This window comes from Entelurus aequoreus, linkage group LG23 (assembly GCF_033978785.1).
Source record: "Entelurus aequoreus isolate RoL-2023_Sb linkage group LG23, RoL_Eaeq_v1.1, whole genome shotgun sequence".
Classification (NCBI taxonomy): Eukaryota; Metazoa; Chordata; class Actinopteri; order Syngnathiformes; family Syngnathidae; genus Entelurus; species Entelurus aequoreus.
This window is the reverse complement of record NC_084753.1, coordinates 10,370,341-10,387,305: the sequence shown is the minus strand read 5'-3', so window position 1 is coordinate 10,387,305 and position 16,965 is coordinate 10,370,341. Positions and strand designations below refer to the sequence as shown.

At 38.1% G+C, this 16,965-nt stretch overlaps 1 protein-coding gene across 2 annotated transcripts in view; it reads left to right on the top strand.

Moving 5' to 3' along the window:
* LOC133640407 (neurexin-3b) overlaps positions 1-16,965 on the top strand; it is an 869,211-nt gene that overhangs the window by 751,040 nt on the left and 101,206 nt on the right. For both annotated transcript variants that reach the window (XM_062033799.1, XM_062033798.1), the window contains one exon: positions 13,681-13,852. In XM_062033799.1, the coding sequence (XP_061889783.1) occupies positions 13,681-13,852 (172 nt within the window). The remainder of the gene's footprint in view (positions 1-13,680; positions 13,853-16,965) is intronic.

Here is a 16,965-nt window from a genome sequence, read left to right as displayed (position 1 = left end):
TGTTTTGTCATGCTCTTTCAGCATTTGAGAAAAAACATCAGTAGAAGAGGACCCAAAATAGAATGCCAGCGCCTTCTTTTTCTGTGTTTTTTCCTGCTCTTTCTCCGTTTTTCCTCAGGCTCTGACTTAGTCTTTCTCCTCGAGGGTGTGCCTGACTTCAGTTATCACATTTGGCTCGAGTCTTTCAAAATTTCACATACAAACTCCCACCAAAAACCCTTCTGCTTTGAAGTCCGAAAAATTAAAATGCAAATTAAATTCCTCTCGCTTGGTCCGTCCCATTTGCCTGGATAAGTACCGTATTTTTTGGAGTATAAGTCGCTCCAGAGTATAAGTCGCACCGGCCGAAAATGCATAATAAAGAAGGAAAAAAACATATATAAGTCGCACTGGAGTATAAGTCGCATTTTTGGGGGAAATTTATTTGATAAAACCCAACACCAAGAATAGACATTTGAAAGGCAATTGAAAATAAATAAAGAATAGTGAACAACAGGCTGAATAAGTGTACGTTATATGAGGCATAAATAACCAACTGAGAACGTGCCTGGTATGTTAACGTAACATATTATGGTAAGAGTCATTCAAATAACTATAACATATAGAACATGCTATACGTTTACCAAACAATCTGTCACTCCCGATCGCTAAATCCCATGAAATCGTATACGTCTAGTCCAGGGGTCACCAACGCGGTGCCCGCGGGCACCAGGTAGCCCGTAAGGACCAGATGAGTAGCCCGCTGGCCTTTTCTAAAAATAGCTACAAATAGCATCACTTACCAGTGAGCTGCCTCTATTTTTTAAATGTTATTTATTTACTAGCAAGCTGGTCTCGCTTTGCTCGACATTTTTAATTCTAACAGAGACAAAACTCAAATAGAGTTTGAAAATCCAAGAAAATATTTTAAAGACTTGGTCTTCACTAACTGACAAAGGAACAGATAACAGATTTGGTGTCCAGTTCAAAGTGTGACATGATTTATTTAAAAATTTGAGAGTTGACTTTTGTATTTTACATGAGTTATTATTTGTACAAACATGGTGAAAAGTAATTCATGATTTGTTAAAAAATGTTAGTGGCTAGCTAGTTAAAATGGGATATTGTGATTTCACAAGACTGTCTTAGAAGTGATCATTTGAAAATGTTCAATTTGAAAAATGTGCACTCAGAGAAAATATAAAAATAAAGTGTTGCATATTGATATTTATCTGTTTCTATATTTATTTAATGTGAGAAATCATTAAGATGATCAGTGTTTCCACAAAGATAAATATCATTAATTATTAATAATAACAGAGTTAAAGGTAAATTGAGCAAATTGGCTATTTCTGGCAATTTATTTAAGTGTGTATCAAACTGGTAGCCCTTCGCATTAATCAGTACCCAAGAAGTAGCTCTTGGTTTCAAAAAGGTTGGTGACCCCTGGTCTAGTCTCTTACGTGAATGAGCTAAATAATATTATTTGATATTTTACGGTCATGTGTTAATAATTTCACACATAAGTCGCTCCTGAGTATAAGTCGCACCCCCGACCAAACTATGAAAAAAACTGCGACTTATAGTCCGAAAAATACGGTGCATACTTTATTAATCTCTTGTTCAAACCACAACTTTAGTCCGAGTTGCAGTCCTCATCTGATTTATGTTGTATTGCTTCTATTCACTGCATTGGCCGTTTTTTTTTTTGTCCAAAGCTAAAGACACGTTTATAGCCCCGATGTATTCCTGAAGTCCGGTGGAGATGTCTCTAACCCCCACACATCGCAGAGCATGAGACAAAGACTGTTGGGATGTTCGAATATCACACATGTATATTGTGTTTGTCTACTGGTCAAAAGGTTGCACTCTAAATTGGTTTCTGATTGATACTGCCTTTCCCAATGTCTAACCAAAACATTCCTCTTTTGGCTAAGATCAAAATCAGATTAAGTGTTTCCCATGGCGGGACAATTCGCATAACCCTGTCAAGGTGTGTTGTTGACGAACCCCGAGATGCAGAGATGGCGGCAGGCTTGGTACAAGAAAACATGGTTTTAATAAGAAAAGGAAAACACGAACCAGAAACCAGGAAGCAGGAACAGGAGTCAGGATCCGGGGAATAGCTTAACCCACACAGCTAGCAACGACAGCATACAGCAAACAACGACACGACTATACTCCAACACCGAGTGGAGGACAAAGCAGGTTTAAATAGTAGCTGGCTGATTGACACCAGGTGTGGCCCGGTGCCAATCAGCCACAGCTGAGGGGAAAAAGCCCTCAGGGAGACAATCGGGAAATAACCAAAATAAGAGTGCTGACAGGAAACAAAGACAAACGCAGAGGAAAAACTAAGACATAGTCAAACTGTCAGGGACAAGCCTGACAAACCCATTCCGTCACTCGTCTCTCGATCCTAAAAGCAATATAAGATCTGAAAGTGTTTTTGTCTCTCTCTATTCTTGCTTTCTTCCTCCTTTCTGTAGCAGCGTAAAACGTTCTTCTCCCTTGTGAACTGATGTTATTAGGGATCTCAAATACTTAAAGATCCTATTGTTTTTTGGACATTTCTTTATGGAATTTTGATGCAATACACCACGTTATCACAATATGATGATAGTATTAAAAGCTCTATCGTCGGCCAAATTTGTATCAATATATTTATGCGATATATATTAAATATTAATTTGTTTTGCAAATCAAATATCGTGACTTGAAGGCGCTTCCAAAACCCAAACTCTACCATGTCTATTTTGGTAGGAATCTTACCTTGAGACACCATCATTAGGTCCACAGCTCTGAAGTAAATGCCAGTGTTGTCAGCATTAAAATGAGTCCTTTCATTTAAATGTTGCTACAGTAAAAGGGTATTTCTGATCATGATATTTTCCTCCCAGGCTGTGTGGAGCTAGTTTCATTTAATACTGTATGCTACACTTACTTTTACACAGGAGGTGGTTTTAATATCACATTAGTCAATGATATATGAGGATATTAAAGCTTAATGGACTCTAATGGTTAAATATATGACAAGTTGGTCTTATTAAAGGCTCTTGTAAGACATAAGAGCATTCAACATTAAATAAGGGTCGGTAGGTTTACAGTAAGTGTTAGGTGGTTTGACAGGTACCAATAAGTTGGAGCTTAATGTCGTCGGGGTCTACGCACCACTTGGAGACAGTGTCCCTGCGGATCAGTTAACATAATGCGTCACTTGTGCAAACCTTTCTGGGTTGTTTTTTTTTAAGAGTAATTCCTCTGCTTCCAGTGTCTGAAGGAGGTAATTAAACTGAGACGCTCCCAATGGGGGATTGGAACCTGCCGCCATGATGTCTTGTTTCCTTGCAACAGCCGCATGCCTCTAAATATGCAAGTTGTCACGGGAAACCACACAAGGAAACGAACGGCCTCGAGACGACTGGTGTAGAATCTGGCACATATACCAGGTTACAAAAAAAGATCACACATAATGTTGGGTGTAGAGAACATTCAAACTAGAGATGTCCGATAATATCGGCCGGTAAATGCTTTAAAATGTAATATCGGAAATTATCGGTATTGGTTTCAAAATTATCGGTATCGATTTCAAAAAGTAAAATGTATGACTTTTTAAAACGCCGCTGTGTACACGGACGTAGGGAGAAGTACAGAGCGCCAATAAACCTTAAAGGCACTGCCTTTGCGTGCCGGCCCAGTCACATAATATCTACGGCTTTTCACACACACAAGTGAATGCCATACACACTTGGTCAACAGCCATACAGGTCACACTATAAATAACTTTAACACTGTTACAAATATGCGCCACACTGTGAACCCACACCAAACAAGAATGACAAACACATATCGGGAGAACATCCGCACCGTAACACAACATAAACACAACAGAACAAATACCCAGAACCCCTTGCAGCACTAACTCAGCCGGGACGCTACAATATACACCCACCGCTACCCCCTAAATTTCAAAGTGCTGTTTTGAGGCATGTTTAAAAAAATAATGCACTTTGTGACTTCAATAATAAATATGGCAGTGCCATGTTGGCATTTTTTTTCCATAACTTAAGTTGATTTCATTTGGAAAACCTTGTTACATTGTTTAATGCATCACAACAAAATTAGGCATAATAATTGTGTTAATTCCACAACTGTGTCATGATCTGTGGTCTGGATTATGTTTTTGTTATTTTTTGTTAGTTTTGAACTCTTTTAGTTCCTGTTTTGCGCTCCCTTGTTTGTTTAGTTACCATGGCGACTTATAGTTTCACCTGCCTCATGTGTTTGGGACACGCACTTGCTCTAATCAAGAGACTATTATTTAAGCCTGTCTTTGCCGGTTAGTCGTCCTGGCTTCATTGTTTGCGTCACGCTTATGCCAAGTAAGTTTTGTTTGTTCCATGCCATAGCCTATGCTAAGTCTTAGAGGCCTACTGAAACCTACTACTACCGACCACGCAGTCTGATAGTTTATACATCAATGATGAAATCTTAACATTGCAACACATGCCAATACGGCCGGGTTAACTTATAAAGTGACTTTTAAAACTTCCCGGGAAATATCCGGCTGAAACGTCGCGGTATGATGACGTATGCGCGTGACGAAGTCAGAGTAACGGAAGTTATGGTACCCGTAGAATCCTATACAAAAAGCTCTGTTTTCATTTCATAATTCCACAGTATTTTGGACATCTTTTGCAATTTGTTTAATGAACAATGAAGGCTGCAAAGAAGACAGTTGTAGGTGGGATCGGTGTATTAGCAGCGGACTACAGCAACACAACCAGGAGGACTTTGTTGGAGCGCTAGCCGCGCTAGCCGCGCTAGCCGCGCTAGCCGCGCTAGCCGCCGACCTCACCTTGACTTCCTACGTCTCCGGGCCGCCAAACGCATCGGGTGAAGTCCTTCGTCCTTCTGCCGATCGCTGGAACGCAGGTGAGCACGGGTGTTGATGAGTAGATGAGGGCTGGCTGGCGTAGGTGGAGAGCTAATGTTTTTAGCATAGCTCTGTGAGGTCCCGTTGCTAAGTTGCTAAGTTAGCTTCAATGGCGTCGTTAGCACAGCATTGTTAACCTTCGCCAGCCTGGAAAGCATTAACCGTGTATTTACATGTCCACGGTTTAATAGTATTGTTCATTTTCTATCTATCCTTCCTTCTATCCTTTATTTTTTTGTTTCTATATGCAGTTAAAGCACGATGCTATCACGTTAGCTCGTAGCTAAAGCATTTCGCCGATGTATTGTCGTGGAGATAAAAGGCACTGAATGTCCATTTTGCGTTCTCGACTCTCATTTTCAAGAGGATATAGTATCCGAGGTGGTTTAAAATACAAATCCGTGATCCACAATAAAAAAAAGGAGAGTGTGGAATCCAATGAGCCAGCTTGTACCTAAGTTACGGTCAGAGCGAAAAAAGATACGTCCATCACTGCCTCTCAAGTCCTTCACTGTAACGTTCCTCATCTACGAATCTTTCATCCTCGCTCAAATTAATGGGGTAATCGTCGCTTTGTCGCTCTCAATCTCTCGCTCCATTGTAAACAACGGGGAATTGTGAGGAATACTAGATCCTGTGACGTCACGCTACTTCCGGTACAGGCAAGGCTTTTTTTTATCAGCGAGCAAAAGTTGCAAACTTTATCGTCGATTTTCTCTATCAAATCCTTTCAGCAAAAATATGGCAATATCGCGAAATGATCAAGTATGACACATAGAATGGATCTGCTATTCCCGTTTAAATAAAAAACAATTATTTCAGTAGGCCTTTAGCTTCCCGTGTGTTAGGCACGCTTGCCTTTTTGTTGTTTGCCTGTATTTTGGTAGTTGGGTGATTTATGTTAAGTAAATCGTCCAGAGCCGTCAGTTTTGCATTCCGGGAGAACGAACCGCTTTAAGCCGACCCCCGTCGTGACAAACTGTATATATCGGTATCGGTTTATATCGGAATCGGTAATTAAGAGTTGGACAATATCGGAATATCGGCAAAAAAAGCCATTATCGGACAAATTCAAATTCAAACCCTTTATTTATTGAGTCGAAAATGTAGAAATTCCGCAATATGGTGAACTTGCAAACGGCCAAAATTATGCACAAAGCAAACTTAAACCTGCTACCCAAGAATGCACAACATTTCGAGAAATACAACCTCAGAGATAAACGTAACTTAAAATATTTCTATGCACGTTCAACACTTAAAACTTTTATTATATCAGTATGTGGAGTTAAATTGTGTGATGGTTTAAGTAAAGAAATCAATGTAGTAGTGTTGTCCCGATACCAATATTATGCATTTTGATACTTTTCGGTACTTTTCGATACTTTTCTAAATAAAGGGTACCACAAAAAATGGCATTATTGGCTTTAGTTTAACAAAAAAATCTTACGGTACATTAAACATATGTTTTTTATTGCAATCGAAGAATAATTGTGTCTGTAAATAAAATAGTGAACATACAAGACAACTTGTCTTTTAGTAGTAAGTAAGCAAACAATGTCTCCTAATTAGTCTGCTGACATATGCAGTAACATATTGTCATTTTCCATTCTATTATTTTGTAAACATTATTAAGGACAAGTGGTAGAAAATGAATTATTAATCTACTTGTTCATTTACTGTTAATATCTGCTTACTTTCTCTTTCAACATGTTGTATCTACACTTCTGTTAAAATGTAATAATCACTTATTCTTCTGTTGTTTGGATGCTTTACATTAGTTTTGGATGATACCACCAATTAAGGTATTGATCCGATACCAAGTAGTTACAGGATCATACATTGGTCATATTCAAAGTCCTCATGTGTCCAGGGACGCATTTCCTGAGTGTATAAACATAATATATATATTTTTTTTAAACGAAAGAAGATGTGATGCCAAAAAATAGCAATGTTATCATAGTAGTATCAACTAGATACGCTCCTGTACTTGGTATCATTACAGTAGATGTCAGGTGTAGATCCACCAAAGGCGTTTGTTTACATTGTGACACCGGTGAGCTACTTTTCAGAGGCGGTATAGTACCGAATATGATTCATTAGTATCGCGGTACTATACTAGTACCGGTATACCGTACAACCCTACAATGTACTAATATGATCCAATTTAAGAAACTATTTAAACTCGAAGTGTTTACAAAGTACAAAGAAGAAGAAACATGATAAACGTTCTGAACTTATTGATACTCTTATTTGTCTCACCATATGAAATACAACGTACTTCATTGTTTATCATTTATTCATTTTTAATTATTTAATGTGTTTATTTACGAATTATATTGCGAATAAATTGAGAACAGGAAGTGAACAAAAGTGTTAGCAATTGCTATGTAAAGGAAAAGGGGGAGGATTAAAGAGACTCGGCTTCTTCCTACTCTTTTTCAGACATGTTCAAAAGAGAAACTGGAAATGTTGATGTATCATGTTGTAATTGTATGCACGTTTGAAATAAACTCAAATTGTACAGAACCGAGCTACCGACGGGTTCATGGCCACAGAATCGTTCGGCCAACACGAACTCCAACACGACACGTACCAACCATATTAAACCTACAAAACTATGGAAAAAAGCTGAAGGTTTTAGGTGCAATAAGTTATTTGTAAAGGATTTTGTTTGTAAGACTTTTTTTTTTTTTTCAGAATAATTAGTTTTTTAATATACTTACTAATACAAAAATTTGTGAAAACCGCAGGGAATTTTTGGTTGAAATAAGTCTCATTTTTAAAAACACGGGTAATAAATAGGGGTGTTCCGATCTGATATTAACGTAGGATATCGGTCTGACACCAGCAAAAAATAAATAAATATCAAATAATATCGACTCGTATCTAAAATGTCCGATACAAGCGCTCCGGCAGCGAGTTTACTTGTGCAAAGCTGGACAGCCAGTCAACATTTAAATGACCTCCAATACAAATAATCATTTTAGTCAAGTCATTTACAAAAGGTAAACACGCTACGCTATAGGTTGCTACGAGCTATCAGCTACACAACAGCTAAGCACACATTCATAATAAGTGTCCTTAAATGAACAATATTGCAGTGTAAAACAGCACATAAGTCAATATAAACAAGTATCAAATAATTATAGTTGCATAATACTTACACATAAAAAGTATCCAGTAACAATCGACTTACTTTGTCATGAATTTAAATGAATGAATTATTGTGACCACTAAGTGTCGCCAAAAATAAATTTCCCCCCCAACTTTGATTTAAAGACGGCATAAGTCTATTCTAGTTAATAAACAGGTTATTGTTGTTCATACCTACCATTGTTCTCTGCTTAACTCATTACACTGACTAGATCAAACCTTTTGTAATATTCCACACTACAAAAATAATACAAGTGTGTATGATTCATACTAATATCAGTATCGGCCAATACTAAGTTGTATCGGGACACTTCTGGCAACAAGAACATCTTTTTGTTGTGGAAAATGTGTTGGATTGTTCTGTCTGATATTTGTTTATTTAAGTTAAGTTAAAGTTAAAGTACCAATGATTGTTGCACGAAATTATTCTCTGCATTTGACCCCTCACCCTTGATCACCCCCTGGGAGGTGAGGGGAGCAGTAAATGGATGCTGACAAATATACCTGGCTCAAAAGAAATCCTGAATGGGGAAACGGACACATCAAAAATTAAGATAATCATAATGAATTGTTAACTAATCGAATTGTATCCTAATTAGCGTTTAGAAAATTACTTTTCAAAAGTGATGAATTATAGTTAGTCCTACTTTTCCAAAAAACTAATTGAATTACCGTATTTTTCGGAGTATAAGTCGCACCGGAGTATAAGTCGCACCTGCCGAAAATGCATAACATAAACATATATAAGTCGCACTGGAGTATAAGTCGCATTTTTGGGGGAAATTTATTTGATAAAAGCCAACACCAAGAATAGACATTTGAAAGGCAATTTAAAATAAATAAAGAATAGTGAACAACAGGCTGAATAAGTGTACGTTATATGAGGCATAAATAACCAACTGAGAACGTGCCTGGTATGTTAACGTAACATATTATGGTAAGAGTCATTCAAATAACTATAACATATAGAACATGCTATACGTTTACCAAACAATCTGCCACTCCTAATCGCTAAATCCCATGAAATCTTATACGTCTAGTCTCTTACGTGAATGATCTAAATGATATTATTTGATATTTTACGGTAATGTGTTAATAATTTCACACATAAGTCGCTCCTGAGTAAAAAAACTGCGACTTATAGTCTGAAAAATACGGTAGTAACAAAATTACTCTATAATAAATGTAATTAATTAGTAGGGACAGTAATGTTTGTGTTACTTTAAAAACGGAAAAACTAAAATATCTTTCATATTTAATGATATCGGAGTGTGTGAGTATGTGCCTTTAAAAGGCAGTGCCCGTCGTTAAGTGATATGTGACGTCAGCGAGAGAGACCGACAGAGCTTCCATGGCTGTCTTGTCTCCTTGTTTGACAAACCGGGTATGGGTCATTGATTTATTGTTCATTATTTCCACGTAGTAGTAGTATGTGTATGAGTGTGCTTTGTTTGCTGTGTGATGTTTCCTCTTTCTATTTGATATCAAGTTCATTCTCTTTCGGTGCTGATTGTTGCTTTCATTCGTAAAAAGATAGTAACATACATTAAAAGTAATTAATTAACGCCGTCATTGTGAACACTGAATCCGATTCGTGAGGTACCGTATTTTTCGGATTATAAGTCGCTCCGGAGTATAAGTCGCACCGGCCGAAAATGCATAATAAAGAAGGAAAAAAACATATAAGTCGCACTAGAGTATAAGTCGCATTTTTGGGGGAAATTTATTTGATAAAATCCAACACCAAAAATAGACATTTGAAAGGCAATTTTAAATAAATAAAGAATAGTGAACAACAGGCTGAATAAGTGTACGTTATATGAGGCATAAATAACCAACTGAGAACGTGCCTGGTATGTTAACGTAACATATTATGGTAAGAGTCATTCAAATAACTATAACATATAGAACATGCTATACGTTTACCAAACAATCTGTCACTCCTAATCGCTAAATCCCATGAAATCTTATACGTCTAGTCTCTTACGTGAATGATCTAAATAATATTATTTGATATTTTACGGTAATGTGTTAATAATTTCACACATAAGTCGCTCCTGAGTATAAGTCGCACCCCCGGCCAAACTATGAAAAAAAAACTGCGACTTATAGTCTGAAAAATACGGTAGTAACAAAATTACTCTTTAATAAATGTAATTAATTAGTAGGGACAGTAATGTTTGTGTTACTTTAAAAACGGAAAAACTAAAATATATTTCATATTTAATGAAATCGGAGTGTGTGAGTATGTGCCTTTAAAAGGCGGTGCCCGTCGTTAAGTGATATGTGACGTCAGCGAGAGAGACCGACAGAGCTTCCATGGCTGTCTTGTCTCCTTGTTTGACAAACCGGGTATGGGTCATTGATTTATTGTTCGTTATTTCCACGTAGTAGTAGTATGTGTATGAGTGTGCTTTGTTTGCTGTGTGATGTTTCCTCTTTCTATTTGATATCAAGTTCATTCTCTTTCGGTGCTGATTGTTGCTTTCATTCGTAAAAAGATAGTAACATACATTAAAAGTAATTTATTAACGCCGTCATTGTGAACACTGAATCCGATTCGTGAGGTACCGTATTTTTCGGATTATAAGTCGCTCCGGAGTATAAGTCGCACCGGCCGAAAATGCATAATAAAGAAGGAAAAAAACATATAAGTCGCACTAGAGCGGGGGTCGGCAACCCGCGGCTCTAGAGCCGCATGCGGCTCTTTAGCGCCGCCCTAGTGGCTCTCTGGAGATTTTTCAAAAATGTATGAAGAATGGAAAAAGATGAGGGGGAAAAAATCTATTTTTTTTTGTTTTAGAATGTTTTCTGCAGGAGGACAAACATGACACAAACCTCGCTAATTGTTATAAATCACACTGTTTATATTAAACATTCTTCACTGATTCAAGTATTTGGCGAGCGCCGTTTTGTCCTACTTATTTTGGCGGTCCTTGAACTCACCGTATAGTTTGTTTACATGCATAACTTTCTCCGACTTTCTAGGACGTGTTTTATGCCACTTCTTTTTCTGTCTCATTTTGTCCACCACACTTTTAACGTTGTACATGAATGCACAAAGGTGAGTTTTGTTGATGTTATTGACTTGTGTGGAGTGCTAATCAGACATATTTGGTCACTGCTTGACTGCAAGCTAATCGATGCTAACATGCTATTTAGGCTAGCGATGTGTACATTTATGCCTCATTTGTAGCTATATTTGAGGTCATTTAGTTTCCTTTAAGTCCTCTTAATTACATTTATATCTCATGACACATGTAATATGGCTTTTAATTTTTTGCGGCTCCAGACAGATTTGTTTTTGTATTTTTGGTCCAATATGGCTCCTTCAACATTTTGGGTTGCCGACCCCTGCACTAGAGTATAAGTCGCATTTTTGGGGGAAATTTATTTGATAAAATCCAACACCAAAAATAGACATTTGAAAGGCAATTTAAAATAAATAAAGAATAGTAACTACCTGGGCGTGGAGACGCAACTGTACGGTTGACAAGCCTCTCCCGGCAGCACGTTGTTCAAGCACCCATTTGTGCATTCGTTCCTCGAGCTGTGGCCACCTAGCTTTTAGCCCGCAATTATCTTTTTCAGTTTTCTTCATTTCAGTAAGAGTAGCCTCCGCTTTTCGCCAGTCGCTTTACAAGTTTCTCGCTTACTCCAAACTTTCTTTCTGCTGATCGATTGCCGTTTTCTGCTGCACATTTCACTACTTCCAGCTTGTAGCCTGCAGTATATGATTTCCTTTTCGGTGCCATTTTTGTTCAGCCCTTCTCAGTTTTTATAAGTTGCCGGAAGTAGTAGCAAGTAGCATCTTTTTTCCCCACAATGCACTTCTGCCATGACCCGCCCCCGCCGAATTTTCACTGGTTGACGTGTGTGTGACGATTGCTGATATACGTCTAGTCTCTTGCGTGAATGAGATAAATAATATTGTTTCATATTTTACGGTAATGTGTTAATAATTTCACACATAAATCGCACCCCCGGCCAAACTATGAAAAAAACTGCGACTTATAATCCGAAAAATACGGTACTTAAGATGGCAAACTCTTTTTGTTTGGGACCTAACTTAAGATGTTTTTCCACCGACATGTCAATTAGTCAACGGGTTGTTGAACAACAGGAGTCACCCCGACTTAAAGGCCTACTCAAATGAAATGTTCTTATTTAAACGGGGATAGCAGATCCATTCTATGTGTCATACGTGATCATTTCGCGATATTGCCATATTTTTGCTGAAAGGATTTAGTAGAGAACATCGACGATAAAGTTCGCAACTTTTGGTCGCTGATAAAAAAAAAGCCTTGCCTGTACCGGAAGTAGCGTGACGTCGCAGGTTGAAAGGCTCCTCACATTTCCCCATTGTTTACACCAGCAGCGAGAGCGATTCGGACCGAGAAAGTGACGATTAACCCATTAATTTGAGCGAGGATTAAAGATTTGTGGATGAGGAACGTAAGAGTGAAGGACTAGAGTGCAGTGCAGGACGTATCTTTTTTCGCTCTGACCGTAACTTAGGTACAAGGGCTCATTGGATTCCACACTTTCTCCTTTTTCTATTGTGGATCACGGATTTGTATTTTAAACCACGTCGGATACTATATCCTCTTGAAAATGAGAGTCGAGAACGCGAAATGGACATTCACAGTGACTTTTATCTCCACGACAATACATCGGCGAAGCACTTTAGCTACGGAGCTAACGTGATAGCATCGTGCTTAAATGCAGATAGAAACAAAAGAAATAAGCCCCTGACTGGAAGGATAGACAGAAGATCGACAATACTACCAAACTCTGGACCTGTAACCACACGGTTAATGCTGTACCGCCTGGCGAAGCCTAGCAATGCTGTTGCTAACGACACCATTGAAGCTAACTTAGCTACGGGACCTCGACAAAGCTATGCTAAAAACATTAGCTCTCCACCTACGCCAGCCCTCATCTGCTCATCAACACCCGTGCTCACTTGCGTTCCAGCCATCGACGGCGCGACAAAGGACTTCACCCGATCATCGATGCGGTCGGCGGCTAGCGTCGGATAGCGCGTCTGCTATCCAAGTCAAAGTCCTCCTGGTTGTGTTGCTGCAGCCAGCCGCTAATACACCGATCCCACCTACAGCTTTCTTCTTTGCAGTCTCCATTGTTCATTAAACAAATTGCAAAAGATTCACCAACACAGATGTCCAGAATACTGTGGAATTTTGCGATGAAAACAGAGCTGTTTGTATTGAGATACAATGTGTCCCAATACTTCCGCTTCAACCATTGACGTCACGCGCATACGTCATCATACATAGACGTTTTCAACCGGAAGTTTCCCGGGAAATTTAAAATTGCACTTTATAAGTTAACCCGGCCGTATTGGCATGTGTTGCAATGTTAAGAATTCATCATTGATATATAAACTATCAGACTGCGTGGTCGGTAGTAGTGGGTTTCAGTAGGCCTTTAAACAAGTTGAAAAACTTATTCGGGTGTTACCATTTAGTGGTCAATTGTACGGAATATGTACTGCACTGTGTAATCTACTAATAAAAGTTTCAATCAATCAATCAATCAGCTATGGCAACTTTACCTTTAACGCCTCATTTTTGTATCTCTGTCCTCTACAGGACCAAGGGAAAGTCGGTGTTACCTTCAACATTGGGACGGTGGACATCAGTGTCAAGGAGTTGACTACATCCATAAACGATGGCAAATACCATTTGGTTCGATTCACCAGGAACGGAGGCAACGCCACCTTACAGGTTGACAACTGGCCAGTCAATGAGCACTTCCCCTCAGGTACTCTCTCCTTTATGTACAGCTACAAGGATTTGTGGTGACTCATAGTTTGGACATCTCTGGACTCCACCTGTTTGTAGAATCCAAGGCTAACAGCTTGAAAAAAAAAACATGTCATAGTATAAAAAGCATATTGTCGCTTAAAGCATTGATTGTGTGACATCTAGCCAAATCCTTTCAGGAATGGGACTGAAAGACTCCAACAGATGTTTGGACTGTGGATAAGGGAGAAGATAGATGCGCGTGTTAGAAGTGGCCTTTTGGCCAGATAAAGCCGCTGTCTGCCTCTATCTCGGCAGAAGCAGCACAGCCACGGAATATAAATGGGGTCATCAAATAGAGCCGACTTCGTCCGCAGGGCTCTGGCATTCCCTTGATTAGGAACTTTGGAACTCTAAGGTTCGGCTCAGCTTGCTATCTGGCTGACGGTGAGAAAGGTGGGAATGAGGAAATATTGAGTATCTGCTTAAAAGACTAATAAGGGAAGTGGTTTGCTCTCCGGTACTTGTTAATTCTGCCCAAAGTTTATTTATGTCTTGGAAACACAAGGGACGTGTGCCAGACGGGGATCTTCCGTTCCAAAAACGGACGCCCTCAAGGACCAAGCAATGGAGTTGTTTCTGTGCTGATTTGCAGGCAGTCCATTAAAGCTGCCAGACCTCTGAGATGTTCAATTTCAATTTCAATTTCAATTTCAATTATTTATTTATTTCGTACTTGGATGTGTACATTTCAACAACATTTCAACAATCTCACATACCTTACTGCATTCAATACACAGCCATGTCGAAAAGGAACAGGATGAAGAAAATCTTATATTTCCTGCCCCTTCGCACAAAAGAAACATTTTCTTGGTATTTCCTTGCCGGTAGTGCATTAGAACATCCAATGCAACAAATCAATACAAAACAATATATCACATATGCACACACAGGCACCCACACCCACACGCACCCACCCACCAGGGGCGTAGACTCTAGAGTAGTAAAAAAGGCTACAGGACATGTATGACCCAGTTGACAAAAAAAGTTATTGTTGCCTAAAAACTACAAGTTTGTACCCCTACCCAGTGCACACACTCATAGAAATTAATAGAACAAACAATCAATGAAAAGAATAAACAAGCAAGATAAGTTGAACAAAAAATAAATAAACAAAACAAAAACTGAAAAAATAAGGCAATCACTCAAACCAAACAAACTGAAAAAGAACAAGGCAATCATCCAAACCAAACAAACTGAAAAAGAATAAGGTAATCATTCAAACCAAACAAAACTGAATAGAACAAGGCTATCATAACAAGGTATCATTCAAACCAAACAAAGCTAAGAACAATGTGATCATTCAACCAAGGATCCATAGTGCATGTCGATAAAGAAAAAAAAAAAAAAAATGAAAGGAAAGCTAGACTATACAATACCTACAGTCATGTAGGATAATGTAAGCGTTGTTTTTTTGTGTGTTTATTATTATTTTTATTTTTTATTTTTATTTTTTTCCCCTTATTTTTCCCTTTGCGTCCCTTTTGTCAGTGCTCATATAACATCATAGTTCTGTTTTTAAAGACTTTTTTTAATTGAAATGTGTTTTTACATTGCTTTATTTCATTATGGAGAGAGTTCCATAATGACACATGCCTCTGATCTGGGCTTGTAGGCATGAAGATCTGGGCTACAACTTGTTGTCTTTCTCGCGTGGGTCACCGCAAAGACCCATTGAGAAGTGGTTGAAGTTTGGGATGACTGATCCATGGCATCCCGTAATAAGGCGGGAAACTGTATCACGATGTAAGTGATTTATGTCGGTCGATATCGATAAATATTGGTATTTTTTAGGGGATGTCCGATAATGGCTTTTTGCCGATATCCGATATTCCGATATTGTCCAACTCTTTAATTACAGATACCGATATCAACCGATACCGATATCGACCGATGGAATTAACACATTATTATGCCTAATTTGGACAACCAGGTATGGTGAAGATAAGGTACTTTTAAAAAAAAAATAAATAAATAAAATAAGATAAATGAATTAAAAACATTTTCTTGAATAAAAAAGAAAGTAAAACAATATAAAAACAGTTACATTGAAACTAGTAATTAATGAAAATTAGTAAAGTTAACTGTTAAAGGTTAGTACTATTAGTGGACCAGCAGAACGCACAATCGTGTGTGCTTACGGACTGTATCCCTTGCAGACTGTATTGATGTATATTGATATATAATGTAGGAACCAGAATATTAATAACAGAAAGAAACAACCCTTTTGTGTGAATGAGTGTAAATGGGGGAGGAAGGTTTTTTTTGGGTTGGTGCACTAATTGTAAGTGTATCTTGTGTTTTTTATGTTGATTTAATAAAAAAAAACAAAAAAAAAAACGATACCCATAATAAAAAAAAACGATACCAATAATTTCCAATATTACATTTTGACGCATTTATCGGACGATAATATCGGACATCTCTAGTATTTTTTTCTGACCTAAGGAAAAAAAAAGAATTTTTTATTTCAAATCTCTCAGCTATCTGGTGCAAAAACAACAAATATGTCAGAAATGCTTAATAAAGTGTAAGAAAATAGTGCAAAGTGTGGACATCTCTAGTATTTTTTTCTGACCTAAGGAAAAAAAAGAAATTTTTATTTCAAATCTCTCAGCTATCTGGTGCAAAAACAACGAACATGTCAGAAATGCTTAATAAAGTGTAAGAAAATAGTGCAAAGTGTGAAAATGTAAACATAAAGAAACCTGAGAAGAACTATTGTATTTTCTGCAGGTTTAGTGGCAGGAAGTTAAATCTGTTCTCTAAAGGGTGAGCGCGGCAAAGGTGGTGTGGTATTTCAGGTCTTCAATCAATCAAAGTTTATTTATATAGCCCTAAATCACAAGTGTCTCAAAGGGCTGCACAAGCCACAACGACGTCCTCGGTGGGGACCTTTGCAAAAGTCAGTTTTCAAAACAAATTTCTTCATTTTGACTTTCTCATTCAAAGAATCAACTGCCGGACAACCAAACGAGACAGTTGATACTGTTATCTGAGCAGTGTGATCACTTCCTGCGAGCGCCTTTGTTCCCGTTATTCCGACAAGGGAAAAAAAAAATGATCGACTGT